We start from the raw sequence: 13741 nt of genomic DNA, 5'->3' as shown, positions 1-13741 counted from the left end.
GCTGAGTTTATTCTTTTCAAGAGCAACACCTCTTAATAAGGTGTTGAAGTATTTTAAATGCAGACATAGTTCAAAGGGAACCTTCCAAGGGCCTTAAGCAGAGCAGCTGTTGAAATCAAAAGTTGCACTTGCCCGTTCATACATTTTCAATGGAAGAAACATATGCCAGCTGCCCTGCAAAACATGTAAGTTCTGACCCAGGTCCCAGAAAAATCAAAGAAAAAACATACATTAATCCCAACACATAAAAACATTTGCCCAGATGGAGTCCCTGCCATAATCTGGTTTAAAGCTGTTTTAAATGAAGAATGAATCATCAGAAGAATTATTGACTGAGCAGCTGCTCTGTATCCTTGACTTTCAGGAGATGTGTATGAGATGACACCTGTAGCACAGTCTGTATATTCTTTATGTACTTTAGCAGCATGCTTCCGAACATGGAGGAAATGAGAACACCAATAAAGTGCAGAGATTTACACTTGGCAAAGCTGATGTTGACTCAGTCATTGACTATCACATAAATTTAATCCAAGCATATCTTCCTGAGTGACTTTTCAGATTTGTGTCTCTGGAGACCTTGAAAAGCATTAGCTTTTTGTAATCATTCAAGGACTAGATACTTTAAATTGAGTGTTCATTAAAAGCCCTGAATTCAAGTATTTTACATAAAGTTGATCAGGTATCCATTTCAAATGGGGATATATATGGCAGAGATGTTTTTATCCTTGGTGAGCGGGAAATTTCTTACTTTATGACTTCCTTTTTGCTAAACAAATTTACCCTTCCCAGAGAGCTTATTAGTCTAAGTGGTGACTTACAAATTTTTCTAGATTTTTTTCTGTCTGTAGGCTAGTCACTGACTGGCATTACCTTTGTAAAGTACTGTACTCCCCACACCTGTAAGCAGAAATCCCAAACATTTCCTATCATTCAGCCTCCTAAATCAGATTCAGATCCCACACCAAACTGGGACTTTCATTTCATCCTCTCCTCTGCCTCCCAAGGTAAACGTTACTTCTCCAGTACTCCCTGCCTATTCACCCATCTGGTGAGGGAAGCACAGATGAAAAGTGGTGTCCATAAACACCCTGACCGCACTTGCATGTTCACTCTTACAGGAGGGCCAGGGGCTCCCAGCTGCAGCTCCTACAAAAGCCTACACAAAGGTAGAGTTGGGAACTGAATACGCTATTTGTGATGTACAAAAATGAATACAAACTGAACTGGATACAAAACCTTGGATATCCTGAAATCTGACTTAGGATCTTCATCTAGCTGTTATTCATAATTATAGGCAAAGCCCCATAAAGGCAGCCAACCAGTTTTAGTAAGTTCCCAACCATGTTACTGAAATTCACAAGCTGTTTAACGTAATAAGCAGTTCATCAGTCACATGGAAACAAACAGCAGCGAATGTTCTACCATGCTAACTCCCTATCCCTTTAGGTGGTGCTCCTCAAAGAGCTTGTTAAAGATCAACATCACTTGTCTCTTCCTGGCCCATATGAACTCTGCACTTCACCTTTAGGATATGTAAGAGTATTCATACATAAAGAGAAACCAATTACATTACAAATACCTCATTACACCTCTAGCTATTGCACAGAAAAATGACTGAGAATCAATGATAGCCCTGGTAAAAGAGAAAATCCCACAAAGGATACTCTGCAAACTCTTTTTAGAGGTTTATCTAGGATAAGAACAACATCCCTCAATAAGACTTACAAGGGTCAGCCCTGAACTTCAGAAGAAATGTGCAGTTCCTGCAACTGGTCAGGAAGGTTGTTCTCTCTGAAAAGACAGTGGTCAGAGTACTGAGCAGACACCTACAGTAATTCCTGTGCTGAGTACTGAGGAATATGTATTACTGTAATGGAATAGCTTCTGTGCCTCTGCAGCCCTGTGTACTTCCACACAGGCCCATCCTACTCCTGGATCTAATTGCCACTACAGAATATTGTGTAGGGCAATCAAAGAAGGATAACCAGAATGCTGGTTAGAAACTTTCTGCCCCTTCATGAAAGTTTTCCGTTGCAGTCCTAGATCCATGATCACAGGGGTGCTTTAGATTTAATTACTTGCTTTTATAATTACTGGAAATCATTACTTTGAAATGCAAGATGTCTCCTTCTCTTGTTTGGGCAATTAAAAAAAATTTGCTCAAACTCACATGGAGTTTAAAGAAATTTCACTTTTCTAAAAAAGCTCATAAGCACTTTCGTAATCCCAGGAAGAGACATGCAAGGGTGCCCCAATAACCAGATGGCATTATCATTCCACCAACAGACCCATTTTTGCTTCCTCTAATTACAGGTCATTATTATTATTATAGCAGATGTGTACAATTTGTAAATACTCTCAGTGCAAGAATATTTGATTGTTCATTACCAGAAGGAGAATTTGAGATTAGAGAAATCAGTCATAATCCTGCCTTTGCTATAGGTCCTGTGACATCTTCTAAGGAAATGGCAATGACAGTAATGCATGTGAAAGATCTAACTTTTTCTGTTGCAAAGCAGCTCCACAGAATCACTGAATTCTCTGAGTTTGGAAAGAGATTTTAAATGTGTAAGTATGCTCAAAGCAGGATGACAAATGGCTGGTTATTCCGAAAAAAAAGACACAAGTGTAGCTCAGCACTCGATACCATCTCATCAAAGAGGCAGAATTTACACATGTAAATTCCAATATTTGTCTTTCTTTTTTAGAATTTATTTTGGAAATGGTTTCGCTTTGCTTTTAGTCAAAGTTCTTGCTAACGTGGTTGTATAATAATGATAACTTCTTCCATCAATAGTAAATACTATGATCAAAAAACTATTTAATGAAAGCAGATGGATACTACTATTCCTTCTTTAGGTGAGACCAAACTTTGTGGAGTTAAATTCTGCCCTGCAAATACCCAAGTGGCTCCAAGTAAGGTGGTAATATAATTTGGCTTTACATTTTTCTCACATCATCTGACTCCTGTAAAACTTTGAGACAAAACACAAAGGTGTTTCTTAGTTGGGTAGCTAGCCATCAAGGAAGATTTGCTCGGTTTTGTTTTTTTTTTTTTTTTACTGGAGTGAACCTCTCAAAGGCCAGTGCTCACCCTGAGGAGCAATTTGTGAATATTTTGATGAAGCATAGTACTCACAGGTACTCTCTTACACTTGTTTTTCAGTAACATCAGAAAGGAAGACAAGCCCTCATTATTTTCAGCCTGCTAACATCTACCCATATGTCATTAGTAAAAGCTAAGCATAATTTTACTGTACACAGCAGCTACCGAGTTTGCTGAGAGTATCAAACAATATGATACTTCCACACTTCAGAGAACAAGAGAGCAGAATGCAATGGATTATGAAACAGATGGATTTCCAAAGCCCTCCCTCTCTTTTCCCCCTCATGTTGGACAATTTCTGTAGTATCTTAAAAGAGAAGAACATAAAGGACATGGTGGGAACAGGCTGTCTCTATAAGAGAAGGAAGTTAATGTGTTTGCCTCTGTGCATGGAGAAGTAGGAGCATGCAGTAGTTTTGGCAAATGACTTGATGGCATCTGTCCTCAGAAAAGGATGAGGAAGGCAATTTTCCTGAACAAGTATGGGTATTTGATCCACAAACCATGTAGCTCTGCTGGACTGTAATCATAGTAGTTTGGACTCCAGGCTCTTCAGATGATCTTTGCCCCGTGTGTATGACAGGGTGTGTATGATTTTGTTCTCTCAAATCCATAACCTCTCACAGTGCAAAGCCTTTTTTGATTTGTGGGCAACAGACAACAATTTCTTTTACAAAGACAAAATATTTACAATGAATGAACGTTCCCCAAACTCCACGCCTGAATTCATAAAACAGTATCCCATAAAGCACCCTTAAGAGGCTCTTATTTTCCGTTACTTTTTACAAGATTGGAACCCCTGTCAATAACTCCTAATTCTAGGGGAAAGAGAAAGCAGCAGGGTAGTCATGCAGTGGAAAAGGAGTTAGTCCAACAACTGAACCCACCTGCAGAGGAATACTAACATGAAGCTGAGTTTTCACTACTAAAATGGCATGGATAAATGAAAAAGTGGATTCAACATCAATTAGAAAGTTCATCAGTACTTAGACATTATCTAAAATTACATCTACTGCATGATCCCTCTATCTTTAACAAAATAAAATTAAATCAGTACCTGGAGATACTGTCACGAGAAGCTGCTGAATCTAAACTATCCATTCTTTCAGGTGCTTGCAAACCAGAAGCTTGACCAGGATTTTTATCAACTGAGTCCAGTCCTGACTCCTTTGAAAGTTTCATCATGTGGTTCTGGTAATACATATGGATGCTCTCCCGTGTTGGAACATTTCCCTGTGGAAGAGAGTAGAGGTAGAGGCACATGGTAGGGGGGAGGTATATTCTTCAAGGAACTGGTTTCTTCTGTTATTTGGCAAGGAATGGACTAAGAACTGTGAAAACAGTTTCCTAGTAAATAATAACCTCCCACTAGTAATTCCTTTCCAGAGTGCAAGTCAGATTCTGACTTAAATTACCATGGCACAAAGAGCTGGCTTTTCAAGCAAAACTGGAGCAATGCAAGCAGTTTCAGCCTATATATAGCCAAGAAAACTCTGCCAGGTGGACTGCAGATCATTCAGCGTGAAAATGAGGTGTGGGCTGGGACCATGACTCAACCTGTACTCCAGCAACTTTTGAGATATCTCTTTCAGATAGCTTCACTGACTCTAAGAACAAATCATACATCTTATTAATGGTCAGTAGCAGTTGTTTTAAACAGAAAAAAACCACATCAAAACCCAACAGGTCATGTACAAACTGTTCTAGATTTTCATTAGTGTCCCAAAATAAGTATTTATTCATGAAGTATGGATAGAGTTGGAAAACTGAAAAATACACTGAAGACCTTTACTCTTTCCCTGTGACTTCAAGATCAAGCAAGTTCATGAAAGGGTGGTTTTATTAACTGTCAGCCCAGATCTGGGCACAGAATCAAGTCTTTCTGACTATGACATTACAATCAGAAGTCTAAAGGCGTGTCATAAGACTAAACCTGAGAATTCCAGTTTAGGCGGAAACACATCCAACCATTTCCCTAGCAGTTGCATTGACTTCAGAAGATACAGTGAGAGAGAAGATTGCTGCACTTGAACAGTCAGACTTACAGTGAAGCCTTATGCAAGGACTTTTCCCAGCTAAAATAATAAAAGTACACTAAAATACTGCCCATATTTCCTTTATTAATATTATTAGTTACTATTATTTCAAGTCTGGTCCTCTACACTACCCCAAATCTAAAATTTTCAAAATCTGAAGAAAAAAATATCTTAAGAACAAAATCTGAAACTCAAGGTTTTAAATAGTTTTGTTTGTATACAAACTGTGTTGCTTCTGCAGTAATAAATGTTTGTACCATTATGACAGCCTGACTCTGAAATTACGGCACATGCTACATTCTAGCTCAGCTGAAGGCCTGGAATAAAGGACAAGAGCTGTGACAGCAAAAGTGGCCCACAACTGATGGAGGACTCAGTTTCAGGTTCTTCTGTAGCTGGAAGAAAGACCAAAGGAACTTCATATATCAAGTTAACTGTTCCCAACTCCACATTGAACAAAGAAACACGTCACCATGATGCTTACAGTGAGAGGCTCCTTTCTTGGGCAGCAATGACAGGCATGGGGCTGCTACAGAGACCTGGGGATGCTGTGGAGGAACTGATGATTCTGATGTTCATAGTACCAATATTTCACAGAAGAGGTGAGAAAGATCCTAGAAATATATCTGAAGTTTAAAGGTAAATGACTAAGGGGAAATACTTTAAAGGGTTCCTAGTACCAGGCGATTTAGGATTGAAGCGGGATATAGCAGTATCCAAGTACATATGGGCTCTACTGTAATCAAAATAGCACCAGGCTGCTGGCAACATGAAATAAATAAATAAATTGGGAACAAAGGCTATGAAAAACTGAATAAAGTTGATGTGAGAAGTAGCAAAGAATGATCAAAATAAGGTCCCAAATAAGTAAAGGCCATAAGAAGGCAGTTAGCCTGGCTTCTGCATAAATGTTAAAACTGAAAACTCAGGGGTGGGGAGAAGGAATCATGTGATTTTCAGTAAGGATATGTAAGTCCTGTGTGACCTGGGGCGAAAATATCACTACAATACTGTACTATCACAGAACAGATTTTACAGGAAGGATGGAATAGAAGACAGTTTGAGAAAAAGGTGGTATGGTTCAAAAAACATAAAGTCTAACAAATTAAATAAATTCACTGTGCCAGGATTGTCACAGAGTTTCTGTGGGTGGACTTGAACCAATTAATGCTGAAAAAGTATAATATGAAGGCTTGATTTGTGATCATCAAACCAGGAGTGCACTAGTGCCTGTTAAATATTAAGGAAGATTACAGAAGATGCCATCAGAATAACGATGTACAATAACACAAGTTCATTTTCAAATGTAGTCATATGGAATAGGTAAACATCACAAAAGAGCCTGCAGGCACAACAAAGTCACCAGAATGGAAAAGACCAGGAGGAAGAAGCAAGAAAATGTCCTTCAATAAGTGAAAGTCACGAGGAAAAACAAAAACAAACAAGAATGAACTTTCTACAGTTAAATGTAAAACTTCAGCAAAATTGAACCAAAAGAGATGCTGAGGAATAACTTGCTAAAATAAAAAATATGTATCTGATAACAAAACCATTTTCAAGAATATTACAAGAATCAACTGCCAGAAAGCCAGAGTATCAACAGGTGATCAAGGCATAAAAAGGTGTAAGGGAGTTATGGCATCAGGACAAGAAAAGACTGAATCTTTTGCATCCCTCTTCAAAGAAGAAAAAGTCACTGATGTTCCCAGTGGAATAACTTGAACTCCATGGAATGACTGGAGTAATTATTTTTTAAAAGACAAGTCTGAGAACAAAACAATAAACTGAGCACTGAGTGGAAGCGGCTGACCCAAGAGCTCTGCAGCAGACAACAGATGAAACAGTGCCAGGGGAGGAGAAGGTAACACCGGTCCTTAAAAATGGCTTCAGGAGTTATCCTGAGTGACCCTTGTAAGAAATTAAGTGGTCATGAAATAAAGTGGACAACATCTATTTATTATACTTATCCTCTGTTATAAGACCGGAGATAAGAGGCACAAACAATACTTTTTCTTTACAAAGGAAGAAAGTAATTGACTGGTTCCCTCAAGTAGTTTTACTGTCCAGCATATTCAGAAATAATCTGTGTAAGGAAGAAAATAGTGATGTGATAAAGTTTGCACATGAAAAAAAAATTATCTGGCATATTCAAGTGTACAGTTGACTAAGGTACTACTGACAAACTTGATAAAACTGAGTGACTTGGGGAAAAAATGGCAAGAAATGCAACGGGAAAAATAACCTAAACTGCATATACAGCATGACAGGCTTTATGTCAGCTTTTATTAGCCTTAAAAGTCTTGGACTGAAAGTGTATAGTCCCCTGAAAATAGGCAGCATTCACTAAAAATCAAAGGAGCTTGACTGTTAAATCTTACTAGGAAAGCAAAAGAAAACACATCATACTCCTGTATAAATCTGTGATTCACCCATGCCTTTAAAATGGTGTGTCGTTCTCTATATCCAGTCTTAATACGGCCATATTAAAACTGGAAATCATGTGAAGGACAGTTAAGATGACCAGAGGCACAGGATGGATTCCATGTGAGAGAAGCTAAAAGAAAGGACTTTTTACTTGCAAGACAATGACTGAGAAGACTCCATGCAGATTTATACAATTGGGAATAGTAGAGGAAAACGGGATACATCTCTGACCTACAGGAAACCCCAAAACAATCAGGAAGTGGGTTTAAAATGAACAAGAGGAACTGCTCTTCAACACACAGTATGGAATGACTCTACAAAACTCCATATCGTAGGATCTTCTGAAAGCCAACATTAAAAATAGATTTAAAAGCTACTAGCCAAACTCCAAGAATATAGATTCCTTGGCATTATTAAACACAATGATACAGATGCAATTTCTGGTTTAGGGTGCTCTACACTATCCATTGCCAGAAGCTGGAACATATTCTGAAGAAGGATTTACTCTGTATATGCCACGTTTATTTACTTATTTAATTGCTGTTGCTATTATTATCCACTTACTATAGGACACCTTGGCGAAAATAACAGTAACGAAACACTAACACTGAAGCAGCCGTCTTTGTGCCCAGCGCCTCCTGGCCAGACTGGGTACGGATTCCATCTGACCAGGAAAGCCTGCCTCTCCAACCTCCTGAGTTATTCTGCTTATTGTGCCAGCAGATGTCGATGGTGTCCCAGCAATACGGGGCTTTATTAAGGTCAAGAGTACCCATGTGTTGTTGACCTTTTCAACTTATTATCTCAGAGACAGGCTGCAGCTTTTAACAAAAGGTGGAAAGAACTAAAACTGAGGCTTTTACGCCAGGTTTCTAGCTTTTGGGTAGCTAGTGACATACGTAAAAACAGCTGTGCTTAAAATAAGAGCTTTATCCAACTTCAAGGTATCACTTACTTGCATTTTGAAGATCCAGATACATTTCCAGTTACACTACTAACATTAATCTTTGATAATAATGGATTTTACTAATATATAAGTAGCTCATGGAGGACCACATAGCTTCAATGAAAGTGAAGAAAATTACTCCTGAAAGACTGAAATATGCAGACTGAGGTAGTTTTTGAGCTGTTTAACATGCACATCTTCTCTTCTCTACTTGAATCTCTCCCAGTCTCTCAAAACCACACCTTATCACAGGAGTGTTTCAGCCAAATCCTGGTATCAATGTCTCAAAGAGTTATTTTTATAATAATTTGTTTTGTGTCCAAATAATAAATTGAGTAATTTATTATTTATATATTTATAAAACAGCAAGCGGTAAAAGGAGTTCAGGCCTATTTTTAAATTGCACGTATAAGTGAGATTTTTATAATTTTTCTCCTTAACACAGTGATCTGAAAAGACAACCTTTCATTTTTCACTGAGCTGGAAATGGCATTAGCAGACAAAAAAGACCAAAGGCATTACCTTCTTAATCTCCCTGGTCAGCATACAGCGCTCGATTCTTAGCACAGTGGAGATATCGATGTGTTCTCTTGAGATGGAATTAAGCCAAGCTGTAAAACTGTCTAATGTTGCCAGGAAAAGGACCCAAGTGAACTTCAAGATATTAAATATCCTCTTGATGATGTTATCTAAGGAAGAGGAAAAGCAACAGAGAGTTAATGAATCCAAGTATCTTTCATTGTGTATCTGCATGGAGTTAGATTCATTTTTCCTTTATTGTCTAATAATAATAATCTAGGCTGCAAGGTAAGGAACCTTTGAAGGCTGGATGCCTTTTGGCTGTCTGGGCTATTTTCCTGCCTGCATGTCTAGGCTTATCATCTGGAATCCCTTTTGCACCCCATAACTCTCTGGTCCTGAAATTACTAGTCATATAAATAGCCCCTGATTTTAGAGAGACGTTTGCATAAGTCTGTAAAACAAAACCCAAAGATCTGGGCATCTTCTGAGAGCTATTTAACACCCCCAGCCCCTGTGATCCCAACAGCCGCTCAGCCTGTGTGTTGAGATGAGCCCCTTACCTGTCTAGGTACTTGCGTGCATTTCTCTTTGCACAGTTTGCCTTTTGTGCTTGAACATCGCTTAGCTGAGTTTTAAAGTCTAACCTGCCCAAACAGCCTCTGAACCTCTTTCAGTTTTCCAAACACCTAGACACACCTCTCTGTATGGTTTCCAAAGCCTCTCTTTTTTAAAATAGGCTGCACTGTGTCATCAGTGATCTCCAATCAACTAGCCCAACTAGGACAAATCATGTAAATAATGTATCAAACGTTACTCTTGCACCTTTTTGACAAAACAGTATACCTTCCCCTGAGTAGGGATTATGGGTTTATGCCAACAATAGTAGTTTATTTTGCTCAGCACAGCTGTGTCAATTTAATTTCTCATTTTAGTAATGCCTTTTATCATAGGCAACTGCACTTCTCACCCAAAAAGCAGAACTTTCAGCTTATTTCTCTTCCACTCACAAACAAACACACCACACTACAGTTCTTACATGGTGTTGTACAAATTTCTTTGTAATGTAAGGTAATGTAAAAATTTTCTTTGTAATGTAATGTAATGTAAAAAAAAATTCTTTCCAGCTAGCTAGTTCCAAAGCTAGTTGTCCCTGCTAGGTTGCAAATCCTAGAGCACTAGCTATAAAGATCAAATTTAGAGTAACCAGACTAACAAATATTAGAAAACTGTCAATAAGCTGCCATGCAGGGACAAAATGTCTGAAGTAGGTACTAAGGAGCCAACCTATGTGCTAAAGCAGGATGCTTTTAACAACCTCACTTCTTAGCTGTACCACAAGATGGCACGCAAAACTTTGTGGAGTGCACATTCATTACTTATGAAGGATGCAAAGATGAAGTTAAAAAGATTCCTACGGAAGAACATGCACGTGTCTCTGGGTGTGCAGGCAGGGTTGTACGCACATAACATGTGGACAGAAACTAAGGAAAAAAAAAAAAAATTAGTGGTACATTCCTGTCAAGTTGATTCTGAAATGGCAGTATGTATCATTTGGCTGAGCAATGCCACGGAAATGGTTTGGTATCTCCAATGTAAGAGCATTTAGCCCCCTTCACCTGGTCACAAAACTATATTCAACAGTATTTTGCTCTTTTTTCCAGGCTTTTTCTATGTCATTTAGAATTGGAGATATTTTATGATTTATCTACTGAAATTTTATTAATTCTGATTTCAACATGCAGGTCTTGAAGCTAAGGAAATGTTGACATTGGAAATTAAATGTAAGGTTGTTTGTACTTCAAGGACCATTCATTTCCTTTGAATTCCTGATAGTATTATGAATAGGTTAAAGGAAAACAGGGCACACAAAAATACACAACATAAAAATGTTCTTTTTTAATTCATACTCTTCCTCTCTAATATATGATTTCTGCTACTGATTTCAGGAGAATTGCAGCTCTCAGGTTAAAATTGTCTTTATTATTGACCATCACTGGCTTGCCGTAGTCTCACCACAGCGCTTTGCCAGGCACTTCCACTCTAATCTGAAAGGTCATTTTTCTTTCTGGGATGGAGGCGATTTTAGCATACATTTTTAATGATGCTGTAGCTGTTCTGGCAGCTTTGCTGTTCTCAAAAACTTTTTAAAAATAATCTTTTGGGGATCAATTGCATCTAAACATCTTCAAAAAGGGAAACAAATATTTATTTTCTGCACATTGTTATTCTAACTTAAAGGGTCAAATGCAGAAAAGACTCCTCTCTGCCTGGGAGTGTGAGACAGGATTTGATCTAAGGTTAATAATGGTAATAATGCTTCACTAACTATTACCATCTGATTTTTTTCAACAATCTAACAAATTTTACCTAGGAATGACTGAATTATTTCAATCAAAATATAAAGCACCTTAAATTGACTATTTCCAATGCAAATTAAGTATAAACCTCCTTTTCTTTCCCTAAATTCTGTGTAGCACCAAGCTTCTGTAGTATTTCCCTAGAGATGTGTTTCAGTGATTCAACTCAGTGTTTTAACGCAGGTGCACCACCAGTAACAAACAAAAAAGTCCCCAAAACCCCACCAAAAAAAACCCCACAGCAATGTAACTTGCTTATTTGAGACCACTGCTCCTGTGAGAAAGAAATGACATCTCCCATGTCTTTGTAACACCTTCTATCCTGTGGTTCACTTAGCGATACAATTCTAATTGGAACTGTGGTAATGAATTTTAAATAGAGAAGAAAAACAGCTTTTGAAGACGAGGTCTCACTCAAGGCAAGCCATGATGACGACTTACTTAAGAGAAGAGTCTCTTTTCTTCTTTTACTCCAGTTAGAAACAAAGAGCCAAGCTTAGATTTATGATCTATTACACTTCTTTGTAGGAAAACTTCCAATATGGGCAAGATCTTGCAAACTGCTGGCATTTCTTCTATTGTACAGAGCATCCTTAAGTCTGATTATGAATGAGAATGGGTAAGATCTGGAAAATCCCATTTTTTGAGAGGAAAGTATTGCACCTTGCTGAATGGGTGAGTACCAGGCAAAAGCATTTATACTAACCTTGCTAAAACACACTGAAAAAACCACAAGGTCTTTGTGCCAATAATAACATTACAGACATTCAACATCAATGGAGATTTTAACAGGGCTGTATGCAATCAGGACTGGAAGCTAAGCTTAGGCGTAAGTTGTTCTATGAGGAGAATATACAGCAAGTGATCAAGTCTGAGCCTGCAGGCGTATTTACTAGTGTGTAGAGAATCAGCGCAGTAGCTAATAGTCCAGATGTAGAAGCTCCTATGCTCAGGACTTATAAATCTGGCAATTAAAAACCTGAATGTAGTTAGCAAGTTCTCAGCTTAGAGTTCATTCTGTGGCTTTTATGCAAGCCTGGGATCACAGCAATGCTCTCTGTGATGCACTGCTTACACCACTGGTCTCAACTGCATTTTAACAGCAGAGAAAACCTCTTTCTGCCTTCATACCTGGTCCATCAGATTTCTTCTTGATAGGTTCCTCTTCACTGTCTTCACAGTCCGCATCAGTACCACCTATCAAAAACAATGCATGAAACAGTAAGGATACTTATAGAAATGTGGATGTAAATGCCATTCAGGCTAGAAAATGGGACAGTTACTAAACACTAGTGGCTAGTTCCTCACCTACCACTAAACAGAAATCACATTTCCATTTCTAAAGGATTCAATGAGGGGACAACCCTGTCAGCAAAGATGTTCACGAATGACCACCCTTCTCTTGTGATTTGCAGTGGCATTTTCTGCTACGCAGGGTGCTGAGCAAGATCATCTGTTGGCATGAGCCCAGGCAATTTCTCAGCCTCACCTTTCACTGGCTCACACTCGAGCTCATTTCTCCAGCTTCTGCAAAGGGCAACCAGACCAGTGCTCTGATCGCCTGCCTCTGACCCAGCAAACCCAAATGAATGAGTGGGATCTTCGAGTTGAAATGAGGCAGCAGAGCTGGTTTGAAACTACCACTTGCTTTTATGTAGGCCTGCAGCAGAAGAGTGATGTAGAGCTACAGGCAGAACTGAAGAACAGACAAATTACTCTCCTTCTACCTAATACCCAGTAACTGCAGTTATGACTTCAGTGGCAGCAGTCAAATTGTAAAGCTCCCTCTTTTCAATGGGTGAAGACGACAAATGGAGAAGTCCAGCTGATTCAGCCTGAATGAGCCCCTCTCTTCCCCCATCTATACCAACCAGAAAGGCTTCTGAATTTCTATTTTTTCTTGTTTAAAAAAGGAAGAAAAAGGTAAAGAGATATGACCCAATTATAAACTGATTTTTTTTAAAGGCATGAGTGATTTTACAGTGCCAGCAAAACTGTATTAAAATCTGTATGTTTTCCTTTTGCTACCTGCTGAATTGACTGTGAATTTAGAGGTTCATGGATATTTGGGCTCCTCAGTGAGCATGGAAAGTGAAAAACATTTCTTGATATCTTTCCCCAAATTCCAACTCAAGCTTCATTAGGGATTAATATAGGACATATGGCAAAAAGAAGTGATATGTGGCTATTTCATTGAATTTCTCTTACAGCTCCACTCAAACTATGGCTTTTCAGGAACTTTCTCATGAAATAGTCCTTCAACACAAAACCTGAGTCTGTCTCATACAAAACTTTCTCTGGGAACACACATGAATTTGTCATCAAAATGAGGGACTTTGAGCAACCCTAG

The 13741-nt window shown here is 38.5% G+C and overlaps 1 protein-coding gene across 12 annotated transcripts in view; it reads right to left on the bottom strand.

Annotated features, from left to right (window-relative positions):
- The window catches only part of PIEZO2 (piezo type mechanosensitive ion channel component 2), a 313781-nt gene that overhangs the window by 27697 nt on the left and 272343 nt on the right, over positions 1-13741 (bottom strand). For all 12 annotated transcript variants that reach the window (XM_040586706.1, XM_040586713.1, XM_040586711.1 and 9 more), the window contains 3 exons: positions 12523-12588; positions 9035-9201; positions 4164-4339 (listed from right to left, as the gene is read on the bottom strand). In XM_040586706.1, the coding sequence (XP_040442640.1) occupies positions 4164-4339; positions 9035-9201; positions 12523-12588 (409 nt within the window). The remainder of the gene's footprint in view (positions 1-4163; positions 4340-9034; positions 9202-12522; positions 12589-13741) is intronic.

Source organism: Falco naumanni, chromosome 3 (genome assembly GCF_017639655.2).
Source record: "Falco naumanni isolate bFalNau1 chromosome 3, bFalNau1.pat, whole genome shotgun sequence".
In the NCBI taxonomy this organism is placed as follows: Eukaryota; Metazoa; Chordata; class Aves; order Falconiformes; family Falconidae; genus Falco; species Falco naumanni.
Note: the sequence above shows the minus strand (reverse complement) of the source record. Positions and strands in the feature narration are given on the sequence as shown.